Genomic DNA, 23,641 nt, shown 5'->3' with positions numbered 1-23,641 from the left:
TGTCAGATACAATTCTGTGACGGTAACGCAAGATAAATTGACATGCCGCAGATTTTAAAATACACACCACAGGTCAATTTTTGTGCGGAAAAATTCCACAATGTGCAGATGAGATTACTTGAAATCTCATTTAATTTGCTGGTACTGCATTGCCCAGCACTTCCGCAGCAGTATAAACTATGAATGAAAACAGAAAAGCACCACGTGCTTTTCTGTTTACAAACATACAAACAGAGTGTCATAATGATGGCGGCTGCGCGAAAATCACACAGCCACACATCATTCACTGCTGCCACACGGAGCTGTTATGGACCATTTGCATTTGCAAAATGCCACGTTTTTTGCGCGCGCAAAAAGCACACGCTTGTGTAAATCCGGCCTTAGGGTAGGAACACACTAGGCATGAACACTGCGGATTTTATGCAACACATTTTATTGTGGACAATCCGCAGCGTATTACAGTCGCAGCAGAGAGGATGAGATTTGAACAAATCTCATTCACACGCTGAAAAAAAAATGGACCTGCAGTGTGGCTTTTTAAGCCGCAGCATGTCAATTTATTCTGTGGAATCGCTGCTCCTCTGTTGCGGAAATGCTGCGGTTCTGCCGCAAAAATCACACATGAGAAAAAAAAAAGGTACTTTTTTAAATTTATAAAAAAGTTTAGTTTAGGTGGCGCGATCCTCTATTCTTAGCGCAGCCCGGCCTCCTGTCATGAGGTTTCATCCCATGTGACTGCTGCAGCAGTCACATGGTCTACAGCGTCATCCCAGGAGGCGGGGCTACGTTCAGAAGAGAGAGATGCGTCACCTAAAGTACGGCCGGGGTATGTCTAAACTTTTTTATAAATTTAAAAAAGTACCTTTTTTTTTCTCGGAAGTGCTGGGCGTGATTTTCACGCACCCATTGACTTCAATGGGTGCGTGATGCGCGATCAATGTACAAATATCGGACATGTCGTGAGTTTTACGTAGCGGACACACGCTGCGTGAAAATCACTGACAGTCTGCACGGCCCCATAGAGTAACATAGGTCCGTGCGAGGCGCATGAAAATCACGCGCGTTGCACGGATGTATTACACGTTCGTCTGAATAAGCCCTAACAATAAGGCCCAGTTCACAGAGTTTTTGGGCCTTGATATTGACTCGGACACTGCGTCAGAATCAGCACCAAACAACTTCCAAAACCGCCTCCCATTGATTTAATCTGAAATCAATGGGAGCTAGTCGCGGAAAAAAGAAAAAGCAGCATGCTTTTTCACTGCGTTTTTTGTCTGCTGTCCTCAATCGCGGCGGGCAAAAAACGCAGCAAAAAAACGCGGCAAGATTGGGCAGGTCAAAATCTGCCTCAAAATTCTTTAAGGAATTTTGAGGCAGATTTTTTCTGCCTGCAAAATACTCTGTGTGAACAGGGCCATATTTAAACAGCACTTTGAGACACTTTACTCACTGTGTCAGAAGAGCTGCTGGCTCCCACTCCAGTCCTCTTCAGGCGATGTCTTCCAGGCGATGTCTTCAGTCCAGACGTCCAGTCCTTCACCTCCAGCCAGGCTCCAGGTAAGTTGTGTCCATGTGTGTCCGCGGCTGTGCGCGTGCTGTCGCGGCTGCGAACGCCCGGGCTGTCGCGGGTGCGCGCTTCCGGGCTTTCGCGAGTGCGCGCGCGGGCGGTCGCGAGTGCGGGCATTTGCGGACGCTCGCGAGTGCGCATACGCGGGAGTTTGCTGGTGCGCGCACTCGGTCGCGCGCGCGCGGGCGGGCGGTGGTTGACGGCCCCCATGACGAGAGGGGGGGCCCGCAGCTCACGACATTCTTTTGGTGAAAAAAACGGGCCCCATTGCAGGTGCCTGTTTTTTTCTACCAAAGGCAAGTCGCGGCAGTTGCCGGGCCCCCCTTTCAATTACGTTTTTCCGGGCCCCTCACATCAGTACCCCTAATACCCCCCTGATGGCGGCCCTGAATGTGGAGCACAAGCTTACGGTCGTTTCACGTGTACCCACGCTTTGTCAAGGCCTCCCTACACAGTCTGACAATGTCCAGTCAGTGCTGATAGTGACACTGCGTAGGGATACAACCCTGTGACAAGTGGAATGGTAACACCCAGTTGACAATTTATTCATAAATTTCTAGGAGGCGTAACAGGATTGGAACAGTGCAGAGTTATAAGAGAAGATGCTCCAGATTTTTTTTCCATAGGGAATACAAGTATTTACTAAAATAGACAGAGGTGAGGTGGCAGGTCCCCTTTAAGGGGTTGAACAGTGAGCTGCCCCTCTAGTTGTTGAAGAGGCCCAGCAGGGGAGGCAGTTTTGACAAAAGTGATCATAAGGGTCCATTCACACGCTGAGGTTCGGTTAAAACTAAATTGAAAACCACATGCATTTTAATGGAGTTGTGGTAAAAAACGCAACTGCATCCAAAAGTGCACCATGTTGTTTTTCAATTCCACCCTAAGTTCTACATATCAACGTATCCATAGGCCCCATTCACCTGGTGATTCGCCAAAAGTGTGTTCTTTCGTCATATGGCAGTATTTTTTTTTTTAACAATGGAATACTATGGACAACGTATTCCATTGCATGCCTATACTTTGGGAAACTTTGCAGCCTTCCGTCAGAGGTATATGTAAGGAAATCCTTCTAAAGGGCGCGGACGTGGTATAAACAGAGCAGCACAGTCCATTCCCAGGCTGCACCATTCTTGGAATTGGCAACATGATTGACTTTCTGCAAAACCGCACCTACATGCAGTGGCCAATGACACACAATTTTACCGGTAACACTGTGGTATTACCAACAAAGTTGTGTGGCTATTGGCCACTGCGTGTGGACGAGGGCACGCACCCTCTATGTTATACTGGGTTCAGGAGACGAATGAAGGGGAAATTCAGCAATATTTTTTATTTTGGCATGGACGGTAACATCGATTGTGAGGCCCAGGAATCATCATGCTGGTGAGGCACCAGTAAAAGATGTTTGAGAAGCCCTGCTGTAACATATCCATAGGTCTCCATTGTGCAGATGTATCCAGATATAAACCTGTCAAGGAAATTCATTTGGCAAACCTTTTATGAGGTGTAAGGTTATGAGGTATGCTTTCTAGAACCACACAAAAAAAAATGCAAGTCAATGGCCGATGGATCCAATCCTTTTTTGTACAGCACAGGTTAAAGGTGCATTTACATGAGACTTTTTGGTTGCGTGGTAAAAACCGCAAAATCACGGTTTTCAGATGCAGTTTTTGGCTGCACGGATTTTACAGGTGAAGCACGTTTATTTTACAGTTTCACCTGAAACTGCATGTTTTTTGGCAAGCGGTTTTTACCGCTTGCCAAAAAACGTCTCGTGTAAATGCACCCTAAGGGGTATAGTCACACGTCGGAATTAGCATTGATTCCACTCATTTCCATAATTTTAAATGGGAGACGCAACGTTGTTTATAAGGGGTGTATTCTGCCCAAAAACAGCGTCAGGTAGCCACAAGCAGTTTAGCCCCATTGAATGGGGCTGATGTGCGTGGAGATACGTGTTAGTTTTTACTGCAAAACTGAAGCGTAAATCCGAGGGGCAGATTCGGTTTACTGCTGCGGAATCTTGGCTAAAACCATGTTGGATTTTTCATCAGGAAGAATCCTCCATGTGGACACAGCCTAGAGGTATGTTCCCACAGGCTGGATATTCTGCTTAAAAGTATGCAGTGTATCGGGCCCAAAACTCACGGAAAATTCTGGGCAAAACATCCAAGGTGAAAAAAAGACAAAACGTACTCCCCTGGCGTTGCCATAGCGTCGCGTCCCTCTGTTCTTCGTGCAGCCCGGCTTCCTGTGATGAAGCTGCAGTCCATGTGACCGCTGCAGCCTGTGATTGGCTGCAGCAGTCACATGGGATGAAACGTCACCCCAGGAGGCCAGGTTTGCAATTTTTGCGGTAGAATTAGCTTTTTGTTGCGGGTTTTACCTACCCATTGAATTCAATGGGGAAAACTCGCAAAAAAAGTGCCGCACCTTGACGTAACTGCACATCCAGACAAGCAGTTACTTAGTGCACCTTGACGTGCAGTTACGACTGGACTTTAACAGTTAAATGCCGCAGGGGTCAGGGCCAGCTCCAGGTTTATGTGGGCCCTTGGGCAACGCAGACTTAGTGGGCCCCTATACGGGGGAACTCACGGCGGCAGTAAACTGCCAGAAATCATCACTTTGTGCCCCCATATAGACGTTAGGCCTCCAGTTTGTACCCCCATAAATTTAGTGCCCTCTGTAGATAGTGCCACACAGCCCCCCCTCCCAGGTAGTGCCACACAGCCCCCCTCCCAGGTAGTGCCACACAGCCCCCTCCTCCCAGGTAGTGCCACACAGCCCCTGACGTCACTGTCTATATATGGACAGTGTTGTCAGGGGCAACCCCAGAGTCATAGTTCCGGGCAGAGCCCTAGTAGCACTCTGCCTGGGAGTGGCGTAGCTAAAGGCTCATGGGCCCTGGTGCAAGAATTCAGCTTAGGCCCCCCTACCCTTCCCCAACACCACCAGAACCCTGCGCACGCCTGTGCCCAGCTGCCTTGCCCGACAGACCTCATGAATGCCCCCACAGTATAATGACCACCCGTAGCTGCCTCCTACACAGTATAGTGCGCCCATAGCTGCCCCCACACAGTATAATAACCCCCATAGTTGACCACCACAGTATAATGCTCCCCATAGCTGCCCCCCACACAGTATAATGCCCTCCATAGCTGACCACCACAGTATAATGCTCCCCTATAGCTGCTCTCACAGTATAGATCCACCACACAATATAATGCCCCCCGTAGCTGCCCCCCAGACAGTATAATGCCCCCCATAGCTGACCACCACAGTATAATGCTCCCCGTAGATTAGCTGCCCCACACAGTATAATACCCCCCATAGCTTCCCCCCACAGTATAGTGCCCCCATTACTGCCCCCCAGTATAATGCCCCCATAGCTCCCCGCCAGTATAAGGCCCCTATAGCTGCCAAACACAGTATAATGCCCCCACACTGTATAATGCCCCTATAGCTCACAGTATAATTCCCCCATACAGTATAATGCCCTCCATAGCTGCCCCACACAGTATAATGCCCCCCCATAGCTGCCCCATATAGTATAATGCCCCCCATCACTGCCCCATATAGTATAATGCCCCCCATCACTGCCCCATACAGTATAATGCCCCCATGCAGTATAATGCTCCCCATAGCTGCCACATACAGTATAATGCCCCCATAGCTGCCCCATACAGTATAATGCCCCCATACCGTATAATGTCCCAAAAGGCTCAACCATACAGTATAATGCTCCCCATAGCTGCCCCATACAGTATAATGCCCTCCATAGCTGCCCCATACATCAGAATGCCCCCCATAGCTGCCCCATACAGTATAATGCCCCCTCAGCAGCTACAATACCCGCCTCCCATACCTAGTATAATGCCACTATATGTACCTAATAGAAAAATAATAACATAATTACTTACCTACCCCCGTTCCCACGATGTGTGGAGGATCCTTTTCCTCCTCTGCACTGTCCTGTGAGTGACTCGTCGCAGACAGGTGAGATGATGTCACTACATCGTGCCTGCCTGCGCCGAGCTGCTCACGGCACAGTGAATGCTGGAGCGAGGCTTCAGCATTCAACCCAACTGAATCTGCGGACGCAGGCTCAGTTGGAAGCGGGACCAGCGCTGTGTGGCAACAGGCTTAGGGGCCCGGTCGCAGTTGCTAGCTACTCCAGGCTGGGAAACTGCTCTGGTCCTGACATCACTGTCCATATATGGACAGCGATGTCAGGGGCTTTCCCAGAGACGGAGTCCCGGAGCAGAGCCGCTAGTGCTCTGCCTGGGACTCATCTCCTTCTTACATCATTGTCCATATATGGACAGTGAATCCTTAACGACAGCAGCGTCAGCACCTGGCGGCCGAGTGTGCCCCGCCAAGTGACGCCGGCCCTGACAGGGGTGGTTAACTCTGCAGGGTGTCTGCCCTGCTCTCCCTGTTGCCCATCGGGTTTGTAGCACATCGGCAGCCCCCATAATGCGATTTCGGGGGCTGACGATGGTTGCCATGTACGGAAGCCTATGAGGACCAGCTTTCGGCTGGTCCTATAGGCTTCCTTTTACGTCACTGTCGGTGTCAAACTGACAATACATTACACTACCTAGGTAGTGTAATGTATTATAGCAGAAATCAGTGGTGCAAGTCTTCAAGTCCCCTAGTGGGACAAAAAAAAAAAATTGTTTAAATAAATTTAATAAAAATGTTTTATAAAAGTGTAAAAATAAAAGTTCTAAGTTACAAAAATAAAAAAAGCTTTTTTTCCCTATAAGTCTTTTATTATAGGAAAAAATGAACACGTTAAAAAAAACGTACGCATATTTGGTATCGCTACGTTTGTAACGAACTATAAGGCCTCATGCACACGACCGTAGTGCACGGGCCATGAATTACGACTCGGACGGCTGCGGAGTGTGACCCGTGGCCGCCCGCGAATCATGGGCCGTACAAATTGCCGTGTGCATTCATTTCAACGTGCCTGGACCGCAAAATGCGGCCGTAATAAGTCATGTCCCATATTTCCATATGTAGACAACCGAGGAGCAATGAAGCACGGGGGATAACACACCCCAATGAATGATATTCAAAGTATAATAATCACGTATTGTAAAAGAATATATAAGTCTTTATTAATAAATTACAATACATGGTATCACATAAAATACAATAAACATACAAACAAACATATGGAGAGCAGCAGCACGGTAGACTGATAAGTATACCAAAGGGTTTAAGCAGACCTGACCCAGCTCAGAGTCCACCATCCAAGGTCAAATCCCAGAATAGAAGGTAAGTAATAGATATGTGTTGTGAGAATAAATTTAACGAAAGATGCTATGGAGACTGCATAATATGTAAAAAGACAATAATATGCTATATGGCTCTAGAAATATATAACCAAAATAGTAAGGAGAACCAAGCAAGGAAATGGCAGTAGCAACAACATCAATGGATATCCTAAAAATAAAGGAAACTCACATACCTAGGGACATGATGGGAGAAAACTGAGATGGAACACAGGAGCAAAAGACGCCTCACAGGAGCAAAAGACGCCTCGACGCGCGTTTCGCCACGGACTGGCTTCGTCAGGAGGCTGACGATATTAAAACAAGGGGGACTATATAAAGGGTAGCTGACACTAATAATGATACACACCTGTGGATGCTGCGCAGATCGACGCTCACACCGCATGTTGCGAGACACCTCATCACCAAGAGCGCCAGAGTGTTCGCATGGTGATGACGCATTACATCATTGGACGCAAGGCGTACATCACCAAGGTAATGCGAACAAACAAAGTTGGCACCATGGAATGAGATACTCACAGCGCATGCGTGGAGTAGCGTACATACATACAAGCACTAGGTGAAATTAAAAGGCAAAGAGAATATATGTCGGGCAGCTCAAATTGGTAAAGAGCTCAACTGGGGACGATTTGATCAAACTATAGTACAGATGACAAATATCGATATTCAAATTTATACAAAATATATTAAAAAATAGTAATAACCATAAGTGATCCATATGCAACTCGAATTAGACATAATAGCAAAAAACTCAAGAATAGCATTTGTTATATACATGAAGAATATGAAGAATATGAATATATAAACAATAGATTCATTCCTTGTCCTTTTACAGTGTCAACATTTATTGAATACTTATGTCTACGATTTCCTCATAAACGATACCTATATACACTCTATCAAATAGGAAGATAGTGGTGAAACCCCCCCCCCCCCCCCCGTGAAGGAAAAGATAATAAATAAATAAATAAATGAATGAATACGTGAAAAACACTAAAAAATTTAAAAATGTAAAAATTCATTATGTGAGTTTAATATAAAGCAAAAAATGAATACAATCAAAGGTGTAAGTAATGAAGTGAGTGAAAGTAAATATGTATTCACTATACAGCACAATTAGTCTTTAAAGAATGATGTATCTATATGTACAATTTAAATAAATAGTGCAGAAGGAGTATATTGTGAAAAGGAATATGGACAGAGATTGCACACTGGTATCATAATAGGCATAAACATTCAGATTACGTGCATGTAAAGACATCTATACGGCAAATATATACGAAAGATAATAGTAACAGGAAATAGAGAATATAAATCATTCCAATAAAAAAAATAAAAATATAAATAATATGAATAAAGAAATAGAAGTGAATAATAAATAGTGAAACAATAATTAAATTTGTACCGAAAAGGATGAAAAATATATAAATAAAAATAAAAATAATAATAATTATAAATAATAATAAATATAAAAATAAAAAAGTAAAAATGAAAAAAATAATAAATAAAAATAAATAAATAAAAAAAAATAAAAAATAAAAAATAGGAAATAAATAAATAAGTAAAAAATAAATAAATAAATAAATAAAAAATAAAAAATAATAAATAAATACATAAATTAATTAATAAATAGATAAATAAAAAATAAAGTAGATAAAGAAAAATAAATAGAAATAATAATAAAAACTATTACTAATTAGTAAATCTGTGTAACAATAAAAATAAAAAATGTATAAACAAAATACAAAAATTATAAAAATAATAAAAGCTATATATTTCTCTTTCCCCTTCCTTTATTAAAAGTAATACATGGGGATATGAGAGGAAAAAGAAAATATACAACTAAGCAGTATATATATAGACAACTGTACAATAGAGTAAATTGGAACTATGTAGTCCAATTTGATTGAAGAGATCATCCCCCGATGCGCAAAAATTCATGATATATAGTATGTTCATGAACTGGATATTCGATCCAAAGGAACATCACAGTAGAATAGGCCAACAAAACTATAAACATATAAGAAACAAAAATTAGAACAATTAAACAGACGATGTCCCCCCAAGAGACATAATAAAAGAAGAATAATTAATGAAGAAAAATTAAAATTCGCGCAAATGGTGACAGTTACAGAAAGGGTTTGAAGCTAGTGGCCTCATTCAGGCCAAAAGGTGTGGTGGTGTTTAAAAGTGTGATCCACTTCATTTCTTTTTTCAAAAGGGCCTTACGGAGATCACCACCCCTACATCCCAAATGGACCCTATCAATACCCCGAACTCTTAAGCCTCTGGGGTCACAGGCATGGAATTCTCGAAAGTGACGAGGAACAGGTTGGAGTTGGTCAAACTCTTGGGCATTCCGAGCCGACTGAATCTTACTTGCATGTTCAAGTACACGTATCTTCAATGGTCTACTTGTCATTCCGATATAAATCAAATCACAAGGGCATGTGGCAAAATATATTACGGCTTCCGTTTTACAAGTGATGTTGAAAACTATCTTGTATTCCTTATCCCTTTTTGAATTAAAGAAGGAAGGTACTCGCAAAATATATTTGCAAGCTGCACAACTACCACAGTTGAAAGAGCCCCACGGAGGGCCACGGCTACCAAAGGGATTACTTGGGATCTTGGAGATATAATGGCTAGCTGTCAAAAGATCGCGTAGATTCTTAGATCTCCTCCACGTAATGGAGGGATTTTTAGGTAAGCAAATAGACAGATCCTGATCCGTAAGAAGTACATTCCAATGTTTCTGTACAATATTACGGATTTCGGACCATTGGGAATTAAAGGTGGTAATAAATCTTACGTTCTGATCCGAAAATTGTTTCAATTTGGGTTTACTTACCAAGAGTGCCTCTCTTGATGCTTGTTTGGCTCTCAAGTAGCCACGTCTAATGTCTTTATGATTATAGCCACGGTCACGAAAGCGTTTTGACATATCGGAGGCTTGATGTTCAAAATTGTTGATGTTAGAGCAGATACGTCGAGCCCTTAAAAACTGTCCCGTCGGAATAGATTTCTTGACTAATGGATAATGAAAAGAGGAGGCATGTAACAAAGAATTTGTCGAGGTCGCTTTTCTGAAAATATCTGTAGAGATAGCATTACTACACTCTCTGGAAATCAAAATGTCAAGGAATTCTATACATGACTTACTGAATTTCCATGTCAGCTTGATGTTCAGATCATTGATATTTAAGGCAGACAAGAAAGTCTCCAGATCGTGCAAGGAACCCTGCCAAATAAACAATATATCGTCTATGTATCGAGACCATAGAAGTACGGCGTCATGACCGGGGGTATTCAAAACTATATCTCTCTCCCACAGCCCCAGGAACAGATTGGCATAGGAAGGGGCACAGGAGGCCCCCATAGCCGTGCCCTGGAGCTGTAGGAAGAGGCGGTCCTTAAAAGTAAAAAAGTTATGGGTGAGAGAGAACTCCAGCAGAGTTACAATCAACTCAATGAAATCAGGATCGTAATTGGTCATCTCCAAAAAATATTTAGACGCACGTATTCCATGGTCATGATGAATAGACGTATAAAGAGATTCTACGTCACAAGTGACTAGGAACATATTCTCTTCCAAATACACGCCATCCAATCGTCTCAGGACATCAGTGGTGTCCTTGACGAATGATGGCAGGGTCTCATTCATTGGGGTGTGTTATCCCCCGTGCTTCATTGCTCCTCGGTTGTCTCTATAGTTTCTTGGGTACCCCCCGCTTCCCTTTTTTTAGAGGTCTCTTGTAGGTTTACCATATTTCCATATGTCCAAACAGAATTTTGAGGCAGATTTTTCTCCTGCAAAAAACTCAGTGTGGACCCAGCCTTAGACTGTCAGAGCAGAACCGCAGGTGGGGCGGAGCTTCTACCTGCAGTACGTGTGGAGCCCCCTGCTGGTCCTGCAGCTGGATGGATTAGCACTTTTAGGAACTAAAATAAATGTTTTGATGTTACAAAGGTGTTTTTTTTGGATGTGTCTGCAGATCCTATGCTGTGGTATGTAGATAAAGCTTGCTCGATTATTAAAAAACATTCAATGTTCCTCCGACAAGTTGCCTCACATACCCCTGAAGATGCCGTTTCTACGGCAAAACATGTCGGGGGAGACGGGGACATTGAATGCTTTTTAATAATTGCCAACAAGCTCTTTCTATTTACCACAGAATGCTATCTACAGACACGGGGCCGGCGTCAGCACCCGTCGTCACAGCATGTATGGACAGTCATGTAAGGAGGAGAGAATGAGTCCCAGGCAGAGCGCTAGTGGCTCTGCTGTGGGACTCAGTCTCTGGGGAAGCCCCTGACATCACTGTCCATATATGACAGTGTTTTCAGGAGCAGACCAGTGTCCCAGGCAGTGGTGTAACTATAGGGGTCGCAACGGTCACAACTGCGACCGGGCCCTTAAACATGGGGGGCCCGCAGGACGCACATTCAGTTGGGTTCAATGCTGGAGCCTTTTTCCGGCGTTCACTGTGCCCCGAGCGGTTCGGCACACGCAGTCGATGTAGTGACATCATCGCGCCCGTCTGTGCCGAGTCACTCACAGCACAGTGCAGAGGAGGAGAAGCATCCCCTCCACCCGTCGTGGGAAGGGGAATATATAAGTAATTATGTTATTATTTTTCTAATAAGTACATACAAATGGGGGTATTATACTGGGTATAGGAGGGGGGCTTATATGGCAGCTGCTGAGGGGGCATTATACTGTATGGGGTCATTAAACTGTATGGGACAGCTATGGGGGTATTATACTATATGGGACAGCTTTGGGGGGCATTATACTGTATGAGGCATTATACTGTATAGGGGCATTATACTGTACGTGGCAGCTATGGGTGGCAATATACTGTGGGGGCAGCTATGGGGCATTATAATGTATGGGGCAGCTGTGGGGGCATTACATTGAATGGGGGCATTATACTGCATGGGGCAGCTATGGGGGGCATTTTACTGTATGTGGTAGCTATGGAGGGCATTATACTGTATGGGGCAGCTATGGGGGGCATTATACTGTATAGGCTGCTATGGGGGGCATTATACTGCGTGGGGCATTATACTGTATGTGGCAGCTGTGGAGGGCATTATATTGTATGGGGAGCATTATACTGTATGGGCAGCTATGGGGGCATTATACTGTGTGTGGCAGCTATGGAGGGCATTCTACTGTATGTGGCAACTATGGATGGCATTGTACTGTATGGGGCAGCTATGGGGCATTATATGGAATGGGGCAGCAATGGCGGGCATTATACTGTGTGTGGCAGCTATGGAGGGCATTCTACTGTATGTGGCAGCTATGGGTGGCATTGTACTGTATGGGGCAGCTATGGGGGCATTATATGGAATGGGGCAGCAATGGCGGGCATTATACTGTATGGGGCAGCTATGGGGGCATTATACTGTATGGGGCAGCTATGGGTGGCAATATACTCTGGGAGAAGCTATAGGGGCATTATCCGGGCCAGCGTAAGCACCCGGCGAACCTGGGCAAGTGCCGGGGCCCATTTGGCTGCCGGGTGCTGACGCTGCAGTCATGGCTCCTCCAGGAGTGGAATCCCCGGCCAGAGCGTTGCCGACGCTCTGGTCGCTGATTCTGCTCCTGGATGAGCCCCAGTGGCATAGCTGAAGCAGCAGCACTGCGATAAATTAATCCAATACATTGCTGGGCCGGCCCATCCACTGTGCCGGCCAGCCAATCAGCCTGTTTCTAGCTGTTTCCCTCTTCCTCGTGACCTAGAGGGAAAGGAATGGATACAGCAAGAAGTCACCGTGTGCATGCCTGTTCCTCCCCCGCAGTACGAGCCGCAGTGTCCCGCGGTTACACAGCTCAGGAATTCTACTCCTGCTGCTCTCTGACCCCTACACTAGCTGTATGTAAGTAGCTACTAGTAATGCAGCTCTTAACTCCTTCATTGTGTATGTCTGTCATGCTGAGCAGTCACCCCAGAGCTGACTGTTTAGTATAACAGAAAAAGTATAAATAAAGACACTATCCATCTCATCTCATATCTATCTATCTATCTACCTCATATCTATCTATCTACCGCAAATCTACCTCATTTATCTATCTATCTAATATCTATCTATCTTATATCTATCTGTCCATCTCATATCTATCTATCTATCTATCACATATCTATCTACCTCATATCTATCTAATAACTATCAACATATTTATGTGTACATCATGTTTAGTATTCAGGAGGAAAAGATCAGCACCCCTTGTGGAATTTTGAAAAATAAATCTTCTTTATTTGTTTAAATAGCCAGTGGAAAAGTTGAACAGCTTGAAGTGGACAAATTACACAAAGCGTACGTCCCCTCTTATTTTTCACAATTCCACAAGAAGTGCTGATCTTTTCCTCCTGAATGTTGTTCCTATAGTGTGGAGACAGTGGATATTGGGGGGAATGAAGGATCCCTAGTTCCCGCAGGAGATAAGCTGTTGCCAAAAGGTGTCTGGCAGTGGCTTACTTCCTTCTTCCCATCAAAAACCCACACCTTCCCCCCCATGACGTAGGAAGGGGTAAGGATAGCAGTCATCCTAACGAGCATTTGACAGACAGCTGTGCGCAGCACGTTCTTGACATACATTAAACTTACTGTATATGCTGGGGAACAAAAAAAATAAATAAATCTCCTGACGTATATATGTTAATCGTAACGGATTCCTTAAGTGTCATCAATCACCATATTTTAAACGTATGTCATGAACTCATGACCCTTTACGTAACAGATCAATTAAACTCCGTATCAATAGTTCTACCTTTCGCAGTTCCGACTGCCTCCCAGATTACGAAGACAGTGTAGCAGTTTCTGCAACTCCCATTTAAGTGAAGGGCAGTTACGGAAATTGCGTATACGGCTCACGTGCTACACTGCTTCTGTAGGTGCCATTCACTTCGTAGATCAGCTGTTTTCCTGATTACATGGTTGGAAATTACAAAGTGGCTCGGGAGGCAGCAGGAACCGAGAAAGGTAGAACAGGGTTTAGGGGGCCCCGTTCCAGAGGTTGGACCCACATCGGACATATCTTGTGGATGTGCCATAAATGTCCCTCATGGGCAAATCCCTTTAAGCCAGAGAACCGTGGAAATCTATGGCAGCCGATTTAGATTTCACACTATGGGGCATGTCCCGAACCCACTTACATATATACGGTAAGCACCTAGTGATGTAATGCAACTGTTTTTGTAGAAAAAGTTATTTTCCATAGAGCACTATATATTTTGTACAGACGGGACACTGAAGGCACATTAACGTCACATTAGTTGGTGTGCGGCCCCTTCAAAAATGGGAGGAGTCTAGTCTTTAAAAATAAAAAAGTATTTGATAGGAACAGTTGGCGAATGGTGGAGGAGGGAGAGAGCGCGCGAGAGAAAGTGGTGTCTGGGATAAGCGGAAGACTGAGAAAAGTCCATACAGAGTTGGTGGATTTGCAGAGGGGGGCATGAGCCGCTGTTGGATAGCTGGGCAGGGTGAGAGCTGCCAGATTGTATAGCCAGGTAGGGTGCAAGCTACCAAGGGACTGATCCACGAAAAGGACTTCGTATTGCTAGGGTGAATGGCATAGTGCCAGCTCAGCGAGTCATACGAGAACAAATATCCCCTGCACCACAAGTTTAAAGGGAACCGGTCACCAGCATTTCACCAATTAAACCAATACCTCGTGACAGTGGGTAAAAAAAAAAAATCATTTCTATACAACCTATAATTGTCTTCTTCGTCAGCTCTGCAGCTTTAGTATTCACACACCGTATGCTAATGAGCATAAGAGTCAAATCTTCGTTCCTCAAGTCTTTCAGAGTTTACTCCGTCTCCTTACTTTTGATTGACAGCTTGTGCATTGATGTCCTCTTCTAGTGTGTGCGTACAACGGGACACCGGATTATTACGATATAAAGCGCAAAATGTTTGCAGACCGCTATTTACAGTTGGAGGAGTTTAGGAGAGTGGATAACGGCAATGAACTTTTGATAGCAGCGGCCAGTGAGGGAGAAGTAAAGTTCAATAGGTGAAATGCTGGTGACAGGTTCCCTTTAACTTGAGACCCGTTCTCACCAGTCAAATCAGAGACTGCCAAGTGTAGTGCCTATTTTTTAGTGAGACCATCAAGCTTATGTACCAAATATTTTAACCATGAAGATTGTGCCTCTGTTGGGAGTTAAGTTCTGTTCAGCATCTTATACCAGTGTCTGAAGTTCTTACGGAGGAATGGCATTGAGGGCTATAACTAATCTAGCAACAAATGACATGGTATTGGAGGTCGAACTTTATGGAGCCCTCTAGTCATCTAAACAAGTCAGTATAGTAAACGTTTTTTAGCATAAAACTAAAGAAATTATTTTAAACACAAGTGCGTTTTTAACCTTTTATTACAAATGTCAAACACTGGACATGTAAAGCAGTGAGTCACAAGGTATCATTACAGATCAATTATAGACATAAAATTGGATGAACATAAAACCACTGTATACAGATTAGGAAATAAGCAATTTAAAAATAAACAAAATAATGGGGGTGGGGGCAGGTACTATTTACAGCAAGACACCATTGTGCCTTGGACACAAGTCCACATAAGTGAAGTATTTGAAGATTTAACTCCCGCCTGGATGACTGGTGTAGTCAGTCTTCAGTCCTTTCCACCTAGAAGAAAAACAAAAAAATTAAATTCTTGCAATGGTGGTTGTGCTCCTTTACAGAATTAAATCCTCTAATAAATCATATGCACATCCTCTTGACAATGCATTTTACCCCCTCTAATTCCAAGGTGTCCGCTATGAAGTGACACTTATGTGCATATGACCTTGCCAACATGTCACCCCCACTTTATTAAGTTCCTCTGCAGATTTCTCTATTAGCTATAAAGAAAAGAAGCAAGCATTAAATCCTAAAAATCAGAACATTTAACAAAAGCCAAAATTATTAATCTGTAAAAAGACATCTAACTCTTTAAACTCCTGTAAAAAATTTAAATTGAACGTTAACAAAAAGACTGAAGATCAAGAAGCCAAGTCTGAAGTGGTTTTCCCCCAGTTTAATCTTTACGCTGGTACATGAAGTTGGAAGAGACCATACCACAGGACAGCGGTTTCTGGTGTACGCCTTGCGCTCTGCCCACAACGTGCGACCCCAGAGATAGACGTGGTCAGGGTGACACACGGCCTGCAATGAAGTTCCCGCTGGCGGGTACAAACAAGGTATAATGTCAGAGTTAGAAGACAACATTCTTCTTTACCTTAAGTTGTACCCATTTCAGTACTTTACCTGGTATTACTTTAATAAAAATTGCTTATTTATTCCATAGAGCGTCTGGCATAAAGACCAGAAAACCCCAATTTAAAAAAAGATATCTGTATAATTTTAGCAGGGAAAAACAACAACATTTAAAAAAAGGTCACGTCTTTAAGTTAAAGCTCTATAAAAACAATACAATTTAAAGAGAATTAGATAAATACATTGTTAATTTAAAGAGGAGGCCACACACTGTTTAAGTTATCTTTATTCAAATTTAGGTTTCAAAATCTAAAGGCATCTATATATTCATTCATACACACCTTATGTGAAGATCACAACCCTCAGTATGGTTGGTAGTTGTTTTGATGGTTTCCACCTCCTCTTGATGCCTTTCCATATGTGCTTTGTTGACCTGCATTTAAAGCAACAACAACTAAGAAATGCTCACTGGTCCTTATTGTGGGCCGCCAAGAATTGCAAGCAAGAGCTAAAAGGACACCGCTGCTAGAGCAAATCTGTACAGTACTAAAAGGTCATTGCAATATAATAAAGGAGTCATGGACCATGGTTATCTAGCTATACTTAAAGGAGGAGCCGTCAGCTCTCATGACATGTCTGTTTTAGTAAGTAATGGTATTCTTCATTAAACAGTTCTGGAGCACCTTTGTTTAGAACCCCACGATTTGATTTTATTCATACATTTCCAGGAGGAACGGTACAATGGGGTGTTAAGATTCCACTTGCCAAAGGGGTGTGTCCCTACATTGACATTACTATAGGGCCACACCCTGTTTATAAGCAGAGTGTAAACGAGTACGGATCACTAAGACAACTCGTTGATTGGCGCTAGTTTGCTCCTTTCACAAGTAGCCAGTAGGGGGACGAGCGCTAGTTTCTCAGATCCCTCGTCCCCAGTCATGTCAGCAGCGCATCTCCCTGTTCACACAGGGAAACGTGCTGCAGACAATAAGAGTTTCCATATTTAAAACGATACATTAATCGGCTGCCTAGTTTACACAGGGCAGTTATCGGGAACGAGGGTTCTGTGAACACTCGTTTGCCCGAAGACTGGCCAGTGTAAAAGGGTCCCTAAACCTACTATTTCCAGATAAACAAATAGTGGCACAATGCAGAGATATAATAAGATATGCCAGCAAGCTCTCCCAAGTTCAGTAGTGACCAGTTGTCCAGACCCACCATCATAGATGCATTGGAGGATGGCGGTGTCTGCCAATGCCTAAGACAGCAGGATTGCTGACAGCTTAAAAAATAAATAAATAAATAAAAAAGGTTGGGTGTCACTGCTACAGTATTAAGTTAAGGTGAATGAACCCATTTACTAAAACAGACATGCCAGAAGAACTCACCGGTCCTATTTAAGCCCAGCTAATTTAACAACTCACCACTGTAGTCTGTGTAACCTTGGTTGTTGTATCCACTGTAACTTCCATAGTTGTACCCAGTATAATCATATCCGCCATAGTTATTATAGCTCGGATCACTGTAGGTACTGCTGCTGCTACTACTGCCGTAGCTTCCATATCCTTGATCATAGTAGTTATTGTACCCCTGGTTCCAACTTTGTCCTTGGCCTTAAATTAAATATTTTATTAGTTACTTTTCTCATACACAGCCATTAGAGATAAAAAGATAGACAACTCTAATAAAGAGGGGAGGGGGAGGTTGTTGTTACGATTGGTCATACTACAAATAAGTTAAAAGGGGTATTCCCAAAATTATTGTCACCTAGGTGATAAATATCTGATTGATGGGGGTCTGACTGCTAAGACCTGCACCAATCATGAGAACAGACTAACTTTGCCATTCCTGGGAGCCCCATAAGACTAGTAATTGTGCGCATGCTCGGCCACCGCTCCATTCATTTCTATGGAGCTCAGAGGATAGATTGGGGCTGTGGTGTGCTAGCCATCTTCAGATCGCCATAGAAATGAATGGAGCGCTGGCTGAGCATGCACACTACACAATGGGGCTCCCAGGAACGGCAAGGAAGGACTGCTCTCGTGGTGGTCCCAGCAGTCAGACCCTCAGTCTGATATTTATCACCTATACTGTGGATAGGTGATAAACGATCATGGGAAAAGCCTTTAATGTACTTGTATTAAAAATGTAGCTCCGTTTATTCTCAGGGAGCTCAACACTTGCTGGCCGTGGCCACATGTTAACACTGCAACTCAGCCTGTACATACCCACCAACATTGCACAAAGTACAACAGCAACAAGGGCTAAATTTAGCATCTTGCGACAAATGAATATGTACCCATTAAACGGCTGTTCGATGCACCAAGTGGGCTCGTGATAAACGTGCTATTACATACCTCCTCTGCCCCTCCCCCGGCCACCTCCTCGTCCATTTGATGTACCTCTTCCGCCTTTCTGTTGCTGCTGCTGTTGTCTGTAGAGTTCTTTAGGTTGTGCCACTTTGATCTCACACTGAGAAAAAAATAAAAATTTGGAAGCTGCAGTAAGTATAATGTCCAAGTAGCACGTAGTAGGCTCAGAAAAACAGTCATGGACGCATTATTCCAAAGCCCACCTTTCCTGAACCGATCTGGTGGTATCGGCTTTCCAAAAGCTTTTTCACAGGGTCTTCATCGGTGTACGTAATGAAGCAGAAACCTCTCCTCTCATTCGTTTTGGTGTCCATTGGGAGTTCAATGTTCTCAATCTGAAAAACAAAATTTGACCTTAGTCACTAGTGTAGGGAAATGCAAGAATTTACCTAAAGCTTTATAAACTAACATTTTTCCTGCACTGTAGAAGCCACATAAATCGTCAAATTGGACCTCCATGGTGAACGTGGTCATGTGACGTCACTACAGCAAAGTAAACATTGAACTAGGGGCATTGTTTTTTTTAACATCTATTTAATTATTTTATTTTTTTTAAGCATGGTACACCTTTCAGAAGACCACTATTAAGACAGGATTGCTAGAGCTTACTTACATCTCCAAACCCTCCAAAGTATTCTTTGATCTGCTCCTCTGTGGTGTCAGGGCTGAGGCCACCAACAAACACTTTCTTCGGAGGCTCCTTCCCCTTCAATGCCTTTGCTCTTTTAGGGTCGATGAGTTTTCCATCAAGCTTATGTTCTTTCAGTTCCAAGACCTATAGTAAATACAAGCGATTAGTTATCTGAAGCTAAACAATCTTAGATGCAGCAAAGGATGTATTAGACCTTACCTTATCCACACTGATCGCATCCCTGAAGAGGACAAAGCCAAACCCCCTGGATCGCCCAGTGACCGGGTCTGTCTTAATGGTGCAGTCTACAACTTCTCCGAACCTGGAGAGGTATTCTGTCAGATCCTTCTTACTCGTGTCCCAGCTCAAGCCTCCGATGAACATCTTTCTGTAATACAAGAGGTTTCCAGATCGTGGATCACTCGATTATCCCATTGGCCTGCATTGCAGCTGACGTCACCGTCCGAAACAGTGACAATTATTCGCGTTTACCATATACCACCCTTGAACAGCGCCCCCCAATGGCCACATCATCAACATAACACACCGTAAGCCAAGCAAGCAATTGACCTCCCGTGAAAGCTAATGCTCCCCTCCTCCACGTATACAGGCCCCACACGCAGCAATTCCAAACGCCTAATCGCCGCCCACTCTTACCCTTCATCCTGCTGATTCTTGCTGGCGTTGATCTTTGAGCCCTCGGAGAATTGGTCCATAACTTCGAAACCACTCATGATTAAGGTGGGCGATTACGCGCACAATAATACTATTATCCGAACCCACCGTAGTCTACAACGGAAAAGATCCTCTTGCCGCCCGCCTTCCCTTTATATACACAGAGCCAGAGCCAATTGAATCGCGCGTTCTTAGTGACGTCGGGGAGAGGCGCTCAGTAGCTATTGGCTACAGACGAAGCGGTGGAACGCAAATTGGCCGGAAGTTCTCCCCGCGGGGTGTTGCGCCACCTCGAGAAGAAGGTAGACAATGGTGGCATGTGAACAGCGTGGGGAATGAAAAATGGCGCTGGCGTCGTGTGCAAAGTCACTAATGTAAATCCCAGTCAGAATTCTGCTAATAACAGTATACAACCACGCAGCAGAAATATTGTCACATCACCAAACTATTCTTACATGTCGCATAGCATTGATAAGTAGGATAAACCGTGTACAATGCACAGACATGAGTGCGTCAGTCACGTCTGTACCCCCGGGTTATTGTGGCGCTGCCTACGCGTCGTCCTCCTCCCCTTGTACAGCCGCTTCCGCTCTGACTACCGAGCAGTGCGTGAGGAAAATGGTGCTGCTTCCCGTACCTCCCTCTGTCACCGCCATTCTGCTAGATATTGAGGGCACCACCACCCCCATCACGTTTGTGAAGGTAAGGCTTCTCTCCGGTGTCTATCATCAGACCGAAGACGTTATTCTTGTAAACCGAATTTCCCCTTGAACCACCAGCCGCCTATTCCTACTGTCTGACGAACCACGTACTTACTGTATTCTACATAATCAGCTGATAGCTTTAGTAGTCACCCCAAGAACCTGTAGTGTTCCCCTTCTAGTCATCTGTGTTTATAACCAGCAATAGATTTATTACAATAAATCAAAAGGTTCTCACTTGTTAAAGGTATGTTCATGGCATTTGTCTGAGAACGGGTCAAGATTGTCCCAAGCGTTACATTTATTGTCACTGCAGTTCATGGAGCCATATAAATGAATGGGTCGTATTTTGTATAGCACAGACAAAAAAAAAATCAGTCGTGTGCGTTAGGCCTCATACTTCTCCTGGATCCACTTCGGGCTTTGATCAAAATCTGTAAATAAAAAAAAATCTGCAACAAATTTTGATGGGTGAACGTGTAACCTAATAGATAAACTTTCTGAAGGTTGACCGTGGTGATGGCGGCAATATACTAAACTTCAGAAGTTGTAAAAGTGGTTGGGACCTTCCACATGATGAATGGCTGGTCAAAGTGGACAACCCCTTCAAAGAAAATCCCTGACTAGAGACACCAGTTCACTCTCCAGTAATACACCAATAAAATCAAATCTGGGTTCTGGCTCTCGGCACCGTTCCCTGGCAGACGTAGTCATAAGGAAGTATCTGCCCCAGGACTTTAAACAAGTACATCGCGGGCAGAAAGACGCCTGTATCTTGGGAAATTCTATGTGACACACTATGGACGTCGTTTTCTAATGGCATGTAAACACGACCTATTTTAAGCCATTTTTCGGGCTGTAAATGCCCCGAAAAACTACTGAACATACGGTGGCTGTACGTCTCCAAACATCTGGCCATTGATTTCAATGAGAAAAACGGTGTTCCGTTCCCACAGGGCGTTTTTTACACGGCCGTTTGTAAAAACGGCGCGTAAAAACCGTGCATGTCACTTGAGCCGATTTTGGAGCTGTTTTTCATTGGGTCAATAGAAAAACAGCTCCAAAAACGGCCGTAAAAAATGCGTCAAAAAACGATTGATGCTGTAAATTAGAGGCTGTTTTCCCTTGAAAACAGCTCCGTATTTTACAGCCGTTTTTTGTTAGCCGTGTGACCATCCCCCTACACTCGCAGTGCTAATCCACTTGTTCTATTTTGGGCACTCCCCTACCTTGCTTTGAGCTGTTACCTCCAAGGGCAGCAGCCATCCAGTGTACATTTCTCTTGCAGCGACACTGGATTACATGGTGTCCAATGAAAGGAGCCATGTGTGTAATGCAGATACTCACCGCTCTGGGTAATAGGAGGGTATCCCGAGTGTTCAAACACCCTCTATTGTATCCTTATTTCCCAATGGGGCAAATGAACAGGGGACATCCAAAGCAGACAACCACTTTAATATATAGGATGAAGCAGATTCGTAGATCTGTGAAAGGAAATCCGTAACTCGATAGCACCATATGACCCTCAATATTGCTGAAGGTCACTCAGTGCCGTGACCCAGAAATACACACAAATAAAGTGGGCTGAAGAAGTCGAGTAAAGTTTTCTATTGAAATTCCCAGTGGTCTTGTCTAATTGTACCATCCTAGAGACATTTACAAACATGGCAAACATAATTGTTATATTTTGGTTTCATTGTGAAGCATTAGGCTGTCATTTAATTTCCCTAGAGATCTTCTTTCACTGCACAATCACGCTTTGCTGTGGATCATGCTGGGCTGGAACAATGAGAAGTGTATGAGGCTGATTGGTCACTGATTGGTCAGCCTCATACACTTCTCTTTAGGCCTCATGCACACTTCAGTTTTTTCCTTCAGGGTGCTATCCATTTTTGTCACTGATGGCACCCTGGCCCCATGCACACTTCAGTTATTTAAACGGATCCGTTGTTCCGTTCAAAGTAGAGCTTTTCCTACTTTGCTCAGTGATTCAGTGACCGTGTGGCCCATAGAAGTCAATGGGTCAGTGAAAAAAACGGATGGCACACGGAAGGCTTCCGTGTGCCGTCCGTTTTTGACGGATCCGTTGCCATAGCAACGGCTGGGTGAGCAAAAGTTCACATACTCACAGACTACAGTAAACATTCTTTCCTGAAGATAGGCTCATATTTTCACTCCAAAACACCCAAAAAAAACAAAGTAAGCCAAGCAGAGTCATTTCAAACTGTTCTCTATGCTCTGAAAGCTGCAGAAAACAGCACCAAAAACTTCTTGTAAACTTTCTATGCGTGTTTCCTGGGACATGCGACAAGTTCAAATGAAGTTCACATCCGTTTTTTAAACGGAAAAACGGAAGCAAAGTGTCCGTGTAAAACGGAAACACGGAACGGAAACGGAGTGCACACGGAAACAAAAACGGACACACGGATCCGTCAAAAACGGCAGAGAAAACGGTGATGGAAGTGTGCATGAGGCCTTACAACGCCCAGTTAGTAAAAACACGCCCAGTTGTCTATTAAAGAGGCTCTGTCACCACATTATAAGTGGCTTATATTGTACATGATGTGATCGGCGCTGTAATGTATATTACAGCAGTGTTTTTTATTTAGAAAAATGATCATTTTTGACGGAGTTATGACCTATATTAGATTTATGCTAATGAGTTTCTCAATGGACAACTGGGCGTGTTTTAAGTGGGCGTTGTGGAGAGAAGTGTATGATGCTGACCAATCAGCGTCATACACGTCTCCCCATTCATTTACACTGCAGATAGCGATATAGCTATATCGCTATGTGCAGCCACATACACACACTGTAACGTTACTGCAGTGTCCTGACAATGAATATACATTACCTCCAGCCAGGACGTGATGTGTATTCAGAATCCTGACCACTTCTCTGCACGTCTCTGTAATTTACAGCACAGCGAGATCTCGCTGTGAATGACTGTTTACAGCGTAATCTCGCGAGACTACGCCTGCTATGCTGTAAATCACAGAGACGCTACAGAAGTGGTCAGGATTCTGAATACACATGACGTCCAGGCTGGAGGTAATGTATATTCATTGTCATGACTGCAGTAATGTTAGTGTTTGTGTAGGTGGCTGTACATAGTGATATAGCTATATCGCTATGTGCTGTATAAATGAATGGAGAGA

At 44.0% G+C, this 23,641-nt stretch overlaps 2 protein-coding genes across 5 annotated transcripts in view; one reads left to right on the top strand and one right to left on the bottom strand.

Moving 5' to 3' along the window:
* Window positions 1-15,245: 15,245 nt before the first annotated feature.
* Window positions 15,246-19,935, bottom strand: HNRNPDL (heterogeneous nuclear ribonucleoprotein D like). Of its 3 annotated transcripts, XR_012883117.1 has the most exons (9): window positions 19,765-19,935; window positions 19,327-19,495; window positions 19,090-19,251; window positions 18,680-18,811; window positions 18,462-18,576; window positions 17,529-17,717; window positions 16,446-16,537; window positions 15,967-16,070; window positions 15,246-15,534 (listed from the first exon to the last, which is right to left on the bottom strand). XR_012883117.1 is itself a non-coding variant. In XM_075861269.1 (8 exons), exons 1-7 carry the CDS (start codon window positions 19,839-19,841, stop codon window positions 16,467-16,469), a joined length of 915 nt encoding a protein of 304 aa, XP_075717384.1. In that variant the 5' UTR covers window positions 19,842-19,934; the 3' UTR covers window positions 15,246-15,534; window positions 16,446-16,466. The 3 variants fall into 3 exon arrangements, 2 of the variants coding, with proteins under 2 accessions (XP_075717384.1, XP_075717397.1); XM_075861269.1 differs by lacking the exon at window positions 15,967-16,070 and having other exon boundaries at window positions 19,765-19,934; XM_075861282.1 differs by lacking the exon at window positions 15,967-16,070 and having other exon boundaries at window positions 18,507-18,576; window positions 19,765-19,934.
* A 73-nt stretch (window positions 19,936-20,008) lies between these two features.
* Window positions 20,009-23,641, top strand: part of ENOPH1 (enolase-phosphatase 1) — a 47,687-nt gene continuing 44,054 nt past the window's right edge. The window contains exon 1 of one of the 2 annotated variants that reach the window (XM_075861302.1): window positions 20,009-20,156. In XM_075861302.1, coding sequence (XP_075717417.1) covers window positions 20,118-20,156 — 39 coding nt within the window. In that variant the 5' untranslated portion in view covers window positions 20,009-20,117. Of the gene's footprint in view, window positions 20,485-23,641 lie in introns of both variants that reach the window. The other variant, XM_075861293.1, reaches the window with a different exon arrangement.

This window comes from Rhinoderma darwinii, chromosome 1, assembly GCF_050947455.1.
Source record: "Rhinoderma darwinii isolate aRhiDar2 chromosome 1, aRhiDar2.hap1, whole genome shotgun sequence".
In the NCBI taxonomy this organism is placed as follows: Eukaryota; Metazoa; Chordata; class Amphibia; order Anura; family Rhinodermatidae; genus Rhinoderma; species Rhinoderma darwinii.
Note: the sequence above shows the minus strand (reverse complement) of the source record. Positions and strands in the feature narration are given on the sequence as shown.

Excerpts from the sequence above, each read along its gene's own strand:
- HNRNPDL (XM_075861269.1), bottom strand. The coding sequence starts at position 19,841 with ATGAGTGGTTTCGAAGTTATGGACCAATTCTCCGAGGGCTCAAAGATC. Across the intron at positions 19,252-19,326 it reads ATGCGATCAGTGTGGATAAG|GTCTTGGAACTGAAAGAACA; the intron begins GTAAGGTCTAAT and ends TATTTACTATAG. Across the intron at positions 18,812-19,089 it reads ACTTTGGAGGGTTTGGAGAT|ATTGAGAACATTGAACTCCC; the intron begins GTAAGTAAGCTC and ends TTTGTTTTTCAG.